Genomic DNA, 15231 nt, shown 5'->3' with positions numbered 1-15231 from the left:
CCATTCAATAAGATCTTTGCTGATCTGGTGCTGTTTTGAATTCAATCTCATCTATCCTCCCCGACTAACCTTTGATTCTCTTGCTTGACACAAATATATTTACTTTCACTTTAAAAATATTTAATGACTCTATATGCACTACCTTCTGAAACAGTGTTCGAAGATTACATGATCTTCTGAGAGAAAAATTCCCTGACCGAAAAGGGCAATTCTCAATTTTTGAACAGTGGCTCCTGGTTTTTGAGTCTTAGTTTTCCTGCACAGAATGAGGCTTTTCGGCAGATTCTGTCCATGCTGGTCATCAAGCATCTATCTGTTCTAATCCCATTTTCCAGCAATTGGCCCATATCCTTGTATGCTATATCGTATCAAGTGTTCATCTCAATATTTCTTAAACGTTGTGAGGGTTTCCACCTCAGCCACCCTTTTAGACAGTGAGTCCTAGATACTGACCACCACCATCTGGGGGGAAGGTAATTTCCCCAAATCCCCTCTGAACCTCCTGCTCCTTACTTTAAAACTGTGCCCCTAGTTATTTACCCCTCTATAATGAGGAAAGGTTGATTCCCCGTCTACCCTATCTACACCCCTCAACACTTTGAATGCTTCAAATCAAGTCTCCCCCACCACCCCTGCCCCTGCTGCAACCTCAGCCTTCTCTGCTGTAAAGGAAACAGCCCCAGCCTATCTAGTCTCTCCTCACAGATGAATCACTCCAACCCTGCCAAAATCCTTGTGAAGCACCCCTGTATCTTTTTTAGTGTAAGAACATCCTTGTAATAATTTTGTCATAATGAAGGATAGCATTCCATTAGTCGTAATTACTTCCAACTGCATCTTAATTTCTTGTGACTCAGTGTACATAAATCTTTGTGCATCTTGGAATCTGCAGTCATCTTCAACTTAAGTAATACTCTGCTTTCTAATGTTTTCTAGCAAAGAGAGCTACTTCACATTGTCCTGCATTATGCTGCTCCATCTACCAGATTCTTGCCCACTCCCTTCACCATCTATGTGCATTTACATCCTCATCCTTTTCACTACATATTTTATTCTTTATCTTTTGTAATATTTATTCCCTGCATCTAGGTCTTGGATATAAATTGTAAAAAGTTGAAACCCCAGTATAGACTCATGCAGAAAACCACTTGTCACATTCTGCCAATTTGAAAAAGACCCATTTATGTAAACGCTGTTTTCTACCAGCCAGTCAACCTTCTGTCCGTACAAATATGTTACCCCAACGGTGTGTGATCTTATTTTTGTTTTGCAATAATCTTTCATGTGGCACTTAGTAAGTACAGTTGTTTTCTTTGTTTGGATTAAAATGATATTGATTCATCTTAATACAAGATGGCAGAATAGTTTGTAGGTGGGTGCATCAGCTTATTAGAAGCTATCTGTCGTAGGGCATGTATTAGGGTTTCTACCTCCTTTATAAAATTGGTTAGAAAGCTATTTATTTTTCAGAAGTGCTTTTGGATCCATGCCGAACCTGGTGCCCATCCTCCACTTGCCAGTCTGTCTGCCAACTAAAGGAGGAACTACAGAAGCCCCAGTTGGTACAGTGTGCAGCCTGTAACTTGGAGTTTTGCTCCCTTTGCAAAGCGAACTGGCATCCAGGGCAGGCTTGCCAAGAAAACCTGCCTGTTACCTCATTTCTTCCTGGTGAATCAAGGTACTCTTTTTGCTTAATGGCAGCAGGTCCTACCTTTGCTGTTACATAACAGATGAGTGATGTCACACTGTTTATTAAAGATGTTCCTCAGAACTGCAATGGATTATTCCTGGTACCACTCTGAACTTTATAAGAGTAACTGGCAATAAGGTTGCCATTAATTGATGGTCTTCCAAGCAGGCATATATTTGCTAAGTGCAGTGGAACTGTTAGTCAATATTGGGATTAAAAACAGAAAATGCTAAAATATTAAATGTTGTTGGAGAGGGGGAGAGAGATCAAGTTAATGTTTCTGGTCAGTGATCCCCCATTAGAGATGTATTAAGTCTTGAACAAAGGAACAACAGCCTGAATGCCTTTTTCTGGGGTGAAACAATACTTTGTGTTACTGAATGTTAAATGTTCCCACAAGTTCAAACTCTTAATATTAAAACAGGAGCACTAGCACTAGAATAAGGGTTCCACTGCATGAGTAAAGAATGAAGACTTGTATGTGTCCAGTATTGTAATACAGTTTCTGCATGACTCAAATGCTATACAGCCAATAACTTACATCCATAAGCATCCCACAAACAGCAGATGGACTAGTAGTCCAGAGATCTCGGTTAACCTTCTGAAGACATGAGTTCTAATCCTACCATTGAAGATGGGGAAGTTTAAATTTAGAACCTGGAATTATAAGCTAGTCTAACAGCAAATCTATAACCATTGTCAATTGTCCTAAATACTCATCTGACTTACTAATGTCCTTCAGGAAAGGAAATCAGTCCTTACCGAGTCTGGCCTACATGTAATTCCAGAACAGCGGCAATGTGATTGACTCTTAATTTGCTCTCTAGGCCATTGCAAAGGACAGTCAGCTCAAGGTTAGCCAGAGATGGGCAGCACATGCCAACCATGCCAATAACAAGCTAATTTGTCACGTACAATTTTTTAAAACTGAATAAATGCCCAATTAAACAAAACCAGAAATTGCCAGAAAATCACAGCATATATGGGAAGAAAGCAGAATTATTGTTTTGGGGTCCGGTGACTCTCCACTAGAACTGTTAGCAGCCAGAACAAAGTGTGGTGTTTATGCTGAGAGAGATGTGAGAGACAGGTGGAGATAGAGCCCAGAAACATTTGAAAGGGATAGGTAAATCAGGAGATTTTGGCTAGCAGGCCAGGACAGAAGAAAAGCTGACTAATTAGAGTTAAATATAGGAGAACGTGGGTGAGCTACTGAATACAACCCACCTAATGAGATACTGGGTCTAGGAATATGTGAGAATGGGTAACTCTGCTAAAAGCAACCCATGTCATTCGAAGACTGGATGGGAGATGGGTAAAAAACATGGAAGAGTGGAATCAGACTCTGAAGTCATTAACCTCTGTGGAGTTCTAAACCGTTAGTGATGGTGTTGGTTAAGGAAGAAGTGATGTTGGCCAGGACATTGGAGAACACCTCAGTCAGTGTCGTGAGATCTCTTTCCATCTACTTGAGCAAGTAGATGGTTCAAAGTCATGTGAAAAATGGTGATAAGAATTTTAACTCCTTGCCAAGAAAAAATGAAGCAAACAGATGTTCCAATTTTAAAATCTCTTATTTGTCAAACAAATGAGGCACCTGCTCTAGTCAGAATAATGAGAGATATGTGTCAATAGTTTGAACACTTAGATTAGTTGGGTTTTACTTCCCCAAGATATTTGAGATGCCTTCGAAATTAAACATACAATTTAATAGGTTTTTGATGGATGGCTATTGGAATGCAGATGGCAAATGAAGAGGGGGCATGGTGGCTCAGTGGTTAGCACTGCTGCCTCACAGTGCTAGGGACCCGGGTTCATTTCCGACTTAGGCAACTGTCTGCGTGGGTTTCCTCCAGGTGCTCCAGTTTCCTTCCACAGTCCAAAGATGTGCAGGTTAGGTGAATTGGCCATGCTAAATTGCCCATAGTGTTATGTGGATTAGTCAGAGGGAAATATAAGGGAATGGGTTGGGTGGATTGCTCTTCAGAGGGTGGGTGTGGACTTGTTCGGCCGAAGCGCCTGTTTCCACTCTGTAGGGAATCTAATCTAATCTAATCATTACTTCAGGAGAAACCTGTTGTGGCTTTTGAGTAATTGTATGTCTGGTATGTTCCTTTGCACTGTTGCTCAAGATATTGGTACCAGATTTTTCTCAAAATGGTTGTTTTGTTCCCCACCCAGCTCATTCTTTGAAAATGATGAGGAGGACGATGTTCCAATCAAACGTTGCCCAAAGTGCAAAGTCTACATTGAAAGAGACGAAGGCTGTGCACAGATGATGTGCAAAAACTGCAAGCACGCCTTTTGCTGGTATTGTCTGGAATCACTTGATGTAAGTGAAATGAAGAAACTCATTTCACCTTATAAAAAAAAAACAAGGAATTGGATGATTGTTCACATTGAAGCATTTCAGATCATATTTACACTTAAGATGGTTCTAGAGGGAGATCATCACAATTTAAAATGCATTTGTATGATTGAACTGCGCTAGTTTTAAATGCAATTATGGCATAGTAAACAATGTAATTAGCAAAAGAGTCACTACAAAAGCAACCCCGTCAACAATGATATATATTAATGTAGCATCCTTCACTAGGAAAACATCCCAGTGACCCTTGAGTCACTCCACTAATTACAGCCAGCCAACTTGAAACTATGACATTTAACTTCACTGCCTGGCTTATATCTATTAACAATCCTCCAATCATGTTAATAATGACAAGCAACCCATTAGGCCCTTAACTTGCATATTGGCCTCATATATGGCGTACTATCAAATGTCCTTTGGAAATCCATGTCTGCTACATCTTCTGGCTCCTGTTTATCGACCCAATTAGCTAAAGCCTCAAAGAACTAGAATAAATGCAGCAAACATGATCTCCTTTTATAAAACCATATTGATTTTGTCTGATTATGCAATGATTTCTAAATGCATTGTTGAAACATCGTTAATAATGATTCCAGCATTTTCTTTGACTGATGTCAGGATAATTGGTCTATTGTTCCATTTCTTTTCCCCTCCCTCTCCAAAGTAGAGATGTTTCTTTTGCTCGCTTCCAATCTGCTTGGATAGCTTTAAAATCTAGGGAGTTTTGGGAACTCATGAATCCACCACTTCTGTAGCTATCTCATCTAGAATCCTAGGATGTGATCAGTTACATCCTCAGGATTTTTCCTCTTTTAGTTCCCTAATTTCCTCCAATATTTTATCACTGTTGATACTAATTACATGAAGTTCCTCACTATTATTAACCCTTTGGTCACACTCCATTTCTGGTACATTTTCAAGTATGAAGAAGACTGAAGGCTGTCAGGAGGAAGCAAGATGATGTGTTCACTCAGAAGCAGCATGGTGGCTCAGTGGTTGGCACTGCTGCCTCACAGCGCCAGGGACCCGGGTTCGGTTCCCACCTCAGGCGACTGTCTGTGTGGAGTTTGCACATTCTCCCTATGTCTGTGTAGGTTTCCTCTGGTTGCTCTGGTTTCCTCCCACAGTCCAAAGATGTGCAGGTTAGGTGAATTGGCCATGTTAAATTGCCCATAGTGTTAGGTGCATTAGTCAGAGATAGATGTAGGGTAGGGAAATGGGTCTGGGTGGGTTATTCTTTAGAGGGTCCGTGTGGACTTGTTGGGCCAAAGGACCTGGTTCCATATTGTAAGGAATCTAATCTAATTTATTCTGGGTGAAGTTACTTGGACTTCATCTTTTGAGCTTGACTTCACCATCATTTGAGGATGAGGATATTTGTCAAGTCTCGTTCTCCAATGAGTTGTTTAGTTGTCCATTCATGATTGGATGTCACAGAACTGCAGAGATGAGATCTGGTACGTCTGTGAGATCACATAGCTCTATTCCATGCTGCTGAAGGTAGCTTCACCAAATTGAACCTTTATTTTTTGGTATACCTGGTGTTACTGTCCTTTCTAGCTATTGTAGAAGATCTTACCTTTAGCTTTATGTCACTTCTCTCATTTTGTTTTTCTTCCCTTTTTATCAATATTTTGGTCAGTTTGCAGATTTCTAAATTTTTCCCAATTCCCATTTCACTGATCAGCTAGTTGGCTGCATATTTATAATAATGTTGCATAGTTAATGGAATCAGCACTGAGCTGGCAAATCCTTTTATTGTTAAAAAGCAGGATGCAATGCTTTATTTATGATGACAGAATTAGATTTGGGAAAATTGATTACAAGTTGACTTTTTAATGAGTCCAGAGATCATAAATAGTACTGTTTCATTTGCAACTATAACTTTTCCAAATTATGCATTTCAAATTGATGTCAGCTTGAGTTTGAGCCACCTACAGAGGCATCTGTACAAACGTTTTGGAGCTGTCACAAGATCCACATCTTCCTGCTCCCCAGTCAGCTGAAATCATAGTCTTTTTTTTCTTTTTTTTTAAATTCACTTTATTACTTCCAATAAAGAAAGACATTGTTATGTCTTTTTATGGTTTTCTGAAAAATAATTCTAAAATAAATGCAATCTAAACATTTGTACTTGAACATCTTCTCCTTACAGCCATGGAGCTCACCCAACATGTGATCTTTACTTATTCATTCTCCGCAGTACTTCCTCTGTTTAGGTATCTGTAAATTGAAGCTGTCATTGGCATTTGTAGGTAGCTGGTAAGAAATACCAGCTGTAATGCAGCAATGTACCATCTTTAGTCACCAAATTATTTACAATTGGCAAATAAAAACCAACACTCTGGAATCATTCTGGAGACTGTTAGACTGTTGATGAGAGAACTAAATGCTTGCATGCTGAGTGAGCTAAAAAAAAATCAAAGGACGACTTAATTTTCCGAGCAGCAGCCTTTCCATATTTAGTACTGTTCTTTGGTCTTTGCAGATTTTGAAATCGGAAAATGTAAAAAGAAAATTTACACACTTATTAATTGGTTGTGCCAAGAGACTTGACTTTATACAGGCCACATGAATATACCAAAATAAATATGCAATGTCATGTACTTCAACGCACTCTGTTAACACGAATGTTTTACTCACAGTTCAAAATTCACTGCATCACAATGGAGTGGAATCTTGCCCATGATTTCACATGTGCTGCTTTGAATGTTGAAAAGTTTAAGTTTAAGATTTGGTCTGCCCAATGCACATTTGCTCCTCTATCTAGTCATTAATTTAAATGATTCACAGTCATAGTTACACAAATAGTTAATGTGTGGAATGCAAACATTGGTTTGGTCACATCAGAAGAGTCTTGAGCATTCCACATTTTTCACTGGGATTGGAAGTTATCTGTGCTGCAATCTAAAATCCACATGTAGCCGTTATAAATAGCTTGCTTTCCAGACAGTGAGGTAATTGTGCATAGAATATTCTAAAGGCAGTTTCTAAATTTGTTTATTAGTTACATGCTGTCATCCACCAAAGGAAGATAATGAAATTATTTCCAGCCTGCAGTTATCTTAATGATATTACCAAGGCAGCATATATCACTCGACAGTGACCTTCTTATTTGTGAAGTACAATTTTTATGAACATTTTAATATGAGCATCTTAGCATTTGTGTTTTGAATATGGAATCAATGTGCAAGGGGAATAGGCAGGAGATTGGCAATAAGTCAAATTCTCTAATGACCTCCTTCTATACTGTAACAATTCTGTAATTCTTTGTTTGTTCTTGTATTCTATTCAACTTGTAAGAGAATGGAACATTTATTTTGATGGCATTACTTTTTGTTAAGTGTTTTGCAGAGATTAGCCTGGAATTGTGGCCAATTACTGGTATTTGAGGTGTGTAGTTTGGAAATGTATGCTGAAATCATGACAAATTTCAGTTCTCTAACACTACATAAATTAGCAACAAACCCCAAAAAGGACTTAGTATTAACACCACTCTCCCACCAAACAAACCTATTCATATTTGAGGTTATGGATATTTAGAAAGTTATACTGTATCAACTATTCTAATTCCACTTAGGTTATACATCATAACTATGTAAAAACAGTCAGATCTTCGTTAGCCTCTCTGTAGACATTTTAAAAGATGTTGCTTTTCACATAGTTATGACATATGCCACATGTTGTCCTGTGAAGCGCATTAGGATGTTTTGCTAAGTTAAGGGCATGATATTCTGTACAGTTGAGTCATATTAGTAGGTGTTACATCATATGACTTTGATAAACTCTGTTCTATTTCATTATCCACTCATTGTATAACACAGTAAATGCGTTGTAATATTAGTATAAAAGCAAGAAGTACCAACTCAGAGGGTTCAAGTTCTGATCAATGTTTCTTATATACTTTTCAAACAATAGCAAATCATCCATAAGCAACCCTTGTTGGGGTACTTTGCCTGGTGTGCTGTGTTCTTCCAGCCTCCTGCTTGTCTCCCTTCGTTTCCAGCATCTGCAGTTTCTTTTTTTGTCTCTAATTGTATTTTAAGAGCTGGCCTTCTAGTTGGTTGGACATTTTTCCAAGTTGTAAGAAATGTCAAGTATTAGAGAAATCTGCCAAATCTTCAAATCTGTTTTGTCTGGAATCTAAAGACCTCCATACATTTCTTTCCCTTCCTTCTTCAGCATTTTCTGCAATTAGAACATAACAGTGCATTTTGTTTGTCAAGCTTCTATACATATTTTAATCCTTTTTCTCATTGCCATTCCAACATTTGCTACTTTTTATTTATAGAGGAGCATTTTTGTAAAATTGTAATTTTCATAGTATGTTAGCATAGTAGAAGAAACAAACAAAAAGCTAATTTCATCCATTTTAAATCAATGTCTCTGGGTAAAAGTCTTGATTGAATAACTTACATCTTTTGTGTATTAAAGTAGGTATTTCAATTAATTTTTGTCATTATTGTCAATCTCATAACTAAATCACTGAACCCAGTAGTACAGTTTATATTATGCAGCAGTATCCCAAGGCTGAATGTGATGAGGTGGAATGTTTCCCCTTGAAAGCAGTTTGGCAAAATTGATTCAAAATGTGCTCAAAATTGATTTGAGTAATGTACAGTCCAAATTTCTTGGAAAAATTCATTTGTATAATCCTAAAATTAAAATTTTCAATAATCCAGAATAATTTTGCAGCATAATAAAAAGTATCATGTGATTTCCCTTTCTCTTCATTGAGTAATATTGCTTAAGCAGATGCAAGAATAATGATTTGCTGAAGTTTTATTAATGAGCTTGAAAATGGGTTATTGGCAAAACTAAGTATTTTCATAAGAACATTCAGTATTCCAGCCAAAAGTAACCTGATTTAAAATTACTGAAAATTATTTTTGAAAGAAAAAAACAGTATAAAACCAGTCACCAGTTTTGTTGGTGTACACTGCTCTTTTTCTTAGTAATTTCTTTTACATGTATTAGAAAATTTTAAAACATGTCATTTTGCATCTGTGCAATATAAGTGCAATTTGAAGAACAAAGCTACTTGGTGGAAATTCAGTTTCACTCTGAGACTCTGATCAGTATTATAAATGCAAGTGATTTTAAGTTTGACTCTCATACATTTAGAATTCCCTGGCATCTTGCAATGGCTCATTGGAATTTGCTCGTAGTTATGCTGATAGCTGCAAGCAGAACTCTATCACAATGTCCACACAGGCCACATCTTCCAGCAAATCGATAGCACTCTAGAGAGTCAGGCCTAGTTTTCTTCTATTCCTGCTGCCAAAAGGATAGAGCAAGGTTGGGGGTGGTGCTGTTACACACCTAGCAAAGAAAATAGGTGCGGGAGTAGACCATTCAGCCCTTCAAGCCTGCAGCTTGATTGTGGCTGATCATGCAATCTCAGTATCCCATTTCCTCTTTCTCTCCACACCCCTTGAACTCTTTAACCAAATAGGCCATGTCCAGCTCTCTTTTGAATATATCTAATGAACTTGCCTCTACAGCATCCTGTGTTAGAGAATTCTACAAGTTCACAACTCTCTGAGGGAAGAAATTCTTCCTCATCTCAGTCTTGAATGGCATACCTCTTATTCCTAGAGTGCTAGTTCTGGACTCTCCCAACATTGGGAGCATTCTTCATGCATCTAGCCTGTCCAGTTGCATCAGGATTTTATATGTTTCTACGATTCTTCTAAATTTCAAAGTTAAAAATCACACAACACCAGGTTATAGTCCAACAGGTTTAATTGGAAGCACACTAGCTTTCGGAGCGACGCTCCTTCATCAGGTGATTGTGATCACAACCACCTGATGAAGGAGCGATGCTCCGAAAGCTAGTGTGCTTCCAATTAAACCTGTTGGACTATAACCAGGTGTTGTGTGATTTTTAACTTTGTACACCCCAGTCCAACACCGGCATCTCCGAATCATGACTTCTAAATTTCAGTTAGTGTAAATCCACTCCAACCACTCTTTCTTCATATGTCAGTCTTGCCATCCTGGGAAAGTTTAGTGAATTCAAATACATGCCAGGAACTTAACAACAGGGTTTCTTGTTGTTTATCCAATATATTTACCTGCTGAACAGTTAAGGGTAATCTACATTAATAAATGATGTGGAGGTGCCAGTGTTGGACTGGGGTGGGCAAAGTTAAAAATCACACAACGCCAGGTGATAGTCCAACAGGTTTATTTGGAAGTACAAACTTTCGGAGCACTGCTCCTGACTACAGGTAGCTAGTGGGACAGGTTCATAGGCCACAGAAGTTACAGTAAAAGATCAAAGCATCATTCAACTGATCAATACATCACATCATTTGTATAACACTTTGATCTTTTATTATAACTTCTGAGGCCTATGATTCTGACCCACTAGCTACCTGAAGAAGGAGCAGCGCTCTGAAAGTTTGTACTTCCAAATAAACCTGCTGACCTATAACCTGGTGTTGTGAGATTTTTACTTTAATCAAGCCACATTTAGCGCCACTCATACCAGGCCCTGTGGGTTACTGGCTTATCATTGAATAGACTGCGATGTGCTCGAGTGAGATGCTGCATAAAAGAAGCTTTCACAGTGGATCCACTTTGCAGCAAAGAGAGGCTGCCTTTATATTATTGACAATCTACGGCAGGCTCTTGGGGAACCTTTTTCCCATTATTTGTCCCTAGTGAATAGTTGTTATGTTTTAGCAAATTCTCAGTGGCAAATGGAAAAAAACAGCCAGTAAATGTCATTATTTTAAAAAGACATTGTGAGGAAATGGTGACTTGGGACTTGTTTTTGTAAATAAAAAACATCTATTGTATTTGCCTACTGAGGTTAAAGTTTCCTTTTCCTTTCTTGGATGGGATAGTGTTTCCTATTTAAATGTTTGAGCAATTAAATTGTACAATGAAAACCTATCTTTTTGACGATCCTTTTGGAACGAAGGTTCAGTGCATTTTGACTGGATTGCAATGTTAATATCTTGAACTTATTCCTTTTAAAACAGGATGACTTTCTATTAATTCATTACGATAAAGGACCTTGCCGTAACAAACTTGGTCACACTCGTGCCTCTGTCATTTGGCACAGAACCCAGGTTAGTAGAAAAATTCTATTTCCATCACAATGCATGAGATAGATTTCCTTATTATCCAATGGTGTCAACTATGTCAATCCTGATCAAAGGGAGAGCAGCTTTTAACTACATGAAAGGTTTCTGTTGATTCTGGACAAATTTCCGTACCAAACTCGCTTCTGATATCTTTATTGCCCAATCTTAATAAACGGTTGGTACGTTTAGTTTGCAAGTTTGGGCTCATAACTGAATCATAGAGGTGTACAGCACGGAAACAGACTCTTCAGTCCAAATCACCCATGTCTACCTGATATCCTAAATTGATCTAGTCCCATTTGCCAGCACTTGGTCTATATCCCTCTAAACTCTTGCTATTCAGATACCCATCCAGATGCCTTTTAAATATTGTAATTGTACCAGCCTGCACCATTTCCTCTGGCAGCTTGTTTCGGACACGCACCACCCTCTGTGTGAAAAAGTTGTCCTTTAGGTCCCTTTTGTATCTTTCCCCTCTCGCTTTCAATCCGTACCCTCTAATTTTGGACTCCCCTACCTGATAAAAAGATGTTGGCTATTCACACTATCCATGCCCCTCATAATTTTATAAACCACTAAAAGGTGACACCTCAGTCTCCGATGCTTCAAGTAAAATAGCCCCAACCTATTCACCTCGCCCTGTAGCTCAAATTCTCCAATCCTGGAAACATCCTTGTAAATCTTTTCTGAATCATTTTCAGTTTCGCATTTCACCAGCATTGAAGCTCATCAATTTACTATTACTCTTTTTTTTCTCCCAGTACCATTTGCAGGAACCACTGGAAAAATACCCAAGAACAGTAGGTGTAAAGGGCAATAATTTCACCATAAATTACTGTCCTCCTATTGCTCCTCCCTTCCCAAAGAAATCAAAATCGAAGAGAATGATAAAGTGACTGTTATCAGATAGAAATACTCAGCATTTTATCCTTGACTTCCTTTTCCCGAGAAATTTGGTATCTTGAGTCCTCTTGAGTGAGCTACAGAGTTACCAGCAATATACAGGAACACTAGTGTTAGACACAGTACTCCTTATTTCTTATCCTACAGTTTTACCAAGAGAAAACAAAAGCTATACACATTGTTTTGATACTGTTGTTTTCTTCAATTTCTCTACCCTCTGATAAGCAGGAAGTATATTGCTTGTATAGGGTTAAATGTAGAACAACACACTAACACTCACCCTAATGGACAATGGCTAGAGAGGGGAGAACAAAATGATGAATCCCATAGTTAGAAACTATTAATACTTCCTATGAGATATAAGGCTTAATTCTTAAATTCAGTTTTCCACATTACTTTAGCAAGATTCTGGAGAAAGGAATTCTGTATAACAAAAATAAATCTTCCTCCACGTTTCCCTAACCTTAGATGTTATTGGGCATTAAAACTTGCATTAAGGTCTGTGTGATTTGTTGAGAAAGTATTCTATTGTACAAAGAGTTTGGCTCATTCTGAAGCAATATATCACTTTTAAGTTTCAGTCTCTATCTTCAATTAGATAATCAATCTGTAAATTCAGCACTATATCATAATCCGTAAACAATGATGCCCCTGTAACCAAGCATATCAGATGCTGTTAAATTCAGTGTCTGCACTTTGTGGCTAATTGAATACAAATAAGGATTTGGCTGTACTTTAGTGCTTTCCACTCTTTGTTACTACTGATAAATAAGTTGGGCTTGAAACTGTAATGCAGTAAATAACAAAACTGTTTCAATGCAGAAGGAGACTATTGAGCCCATTATGTCTCATCATGAGCAGTGTAATGTTATGCCATCTTCCCACTATTTTTCCATAATCCCACACATTGTTTCTATTTAAAATCATTGTCCATTGCTCTCTTCAATATCTCAATTGAACCTGCCTCCAGGTTCAATTGTTCCTTTGTTGCATTTCAGACCCAAATCCCTTGTTATGCGAAATTTCTTTTTTCTCACATCGCATTATCTTCTTTTCAAAATCACTTTAATTCAATGCTATCTCCTTCTGGATCCTTTTATGAGCAGGAACAGTTTCTCCCTGTGTACTCTATCCAAACTTCCCATGATTTTGTAAATTTCTATCAAATCTCCTTTATCCTTCTCCTCTCCATTGAAAACAGTCCCAAATTCCCCAGTATATCTTCATAACTGAGACTCGTCATTCCCTGAAAACATTCTTGTAATGTGTTCTGTGGTCACTTCCTTTCTAAAGTGCGGCACCCTGAACTGTACGCAATCCTCCAGTTGAAGTCTAACCAGTGTCCGGTATCAGGTCAGCATAACCTCTGTGCTTGAGTATTCCGTATCATAGTTATTCCCAAACAGGTTTCTTGATGCAATGGATTTTGTTTCTACTTTTGTACTTACAACAGTATCTTTTATAGAATACAGTGAAGCCGTTCAGATATTTTTGGTCAAAACTTGTTGTGGACAGAATTTGTGTTCGCTGTACTGCCTGTGGTAAAACTGTGTTTTGTGTGTAAAAGGTGTGTCTTTTGTTACCCTCTTAAGTGTGAATCCCAAAGTGGTAGCAAGCATTTGTAAATTTAAAGCAAAGAGTGTTATTTTTCTGACACACTTGTCCTGAATTTAAAACTCACTATCTTGCACACTTGTCTCCACATGCATGCTGACATGCACATACAGTTTGGTTATTGAGAAAAATCCTATAAAATTATGGTTGACACCTGTTTACAATCCTGTTTACAATTTCCAGTGTTCATGTGGCCGACCTAGTTTCTTAAATGATGTTCTTTAAAGATCAAATGAGCATCTTGGGAAGCGAAGGATTCTCAGCAGGCCAAGAGATTTCTTGTAATACGATTTCCAGAAGGTTATTTCTCTGGCTAGCTTGAGGTTTGAAGAGGTTGTCAGACGTCTGTTTCTTGACTGGGATCTCCTTACAAGCCATACTTGTTCATTGTCTTGGCTGCTTGAACTACTTACAGCTAGTTTGTTGGAACTCAGTCTGCAAAGCAGCTTATAGTTATTTTCGGAAAAAAATACAGTCTTAACTTACCCCACTCCTCATATGACACTTACAACTTCAAAATCCTATTCCATATAAAGATGGTATATACTCTGAATACAGCATCTTGCATTGTTATCATTTTTTTAGATTAAAATCTGTCATTTTTACAGTGGAATGATTGAACTGAACAATTGTTTGTTGGGATGGATTTAACAGAAGAGCTTAACAAAGTAGTTGTGACAGTAGTGTTTGTGCTTCTGTTCCTTGAAAGCTAATTAGTATTCATTCCCTTCCGTCTGCCAGAAGTTATGTTTCAATGTGCCCTTTTGTCCAGAATGAAATAGATATACATGCTGGAACTTCTGTAATCTTTTTGTGTTGGCTCATCCAAAAACAAAGAGAGATATGAAATGCTGGTTAGCTCTGAATGTTTATTTAATTATTACTATGCGTAAGATTTAAGATTATCTATACCTCAAATGCTAGAGATCACACAATTGGCAGTAGCCTTTTAAATGATGTGTATCCAGTTTTTGTCATACTAACTGAAAATTCATAATGTATTGTGGCATTGGTCAGCTCAGTTGGCTGGACAGCTGGTTTACAATGCAAAGTCGACCAAGAGTTTGGGTTGAATTCCCACGCTGGCTGAAGTTACCAACAAAGACTCAGCTTCTCAACCTTTCGCTTTGCCTGAGGCATGGTGACCCTCAGCTTAAACCATCGCCAATTGTTTCTCTCGATTGTGAGGGTAGTCTTATGGTTCCATTAGGCTACAGCGACCCTTACTTTTTACTGTGACACTGCACATTACAACACCTGAGATTCTTTATAAAGCTAGATATTTTGTCATCATAACCTGAGCGTACTTTAGTATTTATCCATTCTATTCAAAATGTATTCTACTGCTACAATATATAACTTTAAATCTGACTGTTAAAATTATACACAGAATCAAAAAAAAACCTGCATGGCTGTGATAGAATTTACATGGCGCTCTGATGCAGTTTCAGGGGGGTGGATAAGTTTGAGGTCTGTTGAACAGCAGGTCATTTTTATTTCCATGTGAAAGTATTTTCCACTCAAATCAGAAATGAAGCTTGTCATTCTAAAGTTGGAAT

General features: G+C 38.0%; 1 protein-coding gene across 8 annotated transcripts in view; it reads left to right on the top strand.

Annotated features, from left to right (window-relative positions):
- Nucleotides 1-15231, top strand: part of LOC122541537 (putative E3 ubiquitin-protein ligase RNF144A-A) — a 74353-nt gene that overhangs the window by 51972 nt on the left and 7150 nt on the right. For all 8 annotated transcript variants that reach the window (XM_043678407.2, XM_043678399.2, XM_043678384.2 and 5 more), the window contains 3 exons: nucleotides 1471-1678; nucleotides 3872-4022; nucleotides 11051-11140. In XM_043678407.2, coding sequence (XP_043534342.1) covers nucleotides 1471-1678; nucleotides 3872-4022; nucleotides 11051-11140 — 449 coding nt within the window. The remainder of the gene's footprint in view (nucleotides 1-1470; nucleotides 1679-3871; nucleotides 4023-11050; nucleotides 11141-15231) is intronic.

Source organism: Chiloscyllium plagiosum, unplaced genomic scaffold (assembly GCF_037043375.1).
Source record: "Chiloscyllium plagiosum isolate Xiang-an unplaced genomic scaffold, Cpla_swu_hap1 HiC_scaffold_3, whole genome shotgun sequence".
NCBI lineage: Eukaryota > Metazoa > Chordata > Chondrichthyes > Orectolobiformes > Hemiscylliidae > Chiloscyllium > Chiloscyllium plagiosum.
This window is presented reverse-complemented; position numbering and strand designations above follow the sequence as displayed.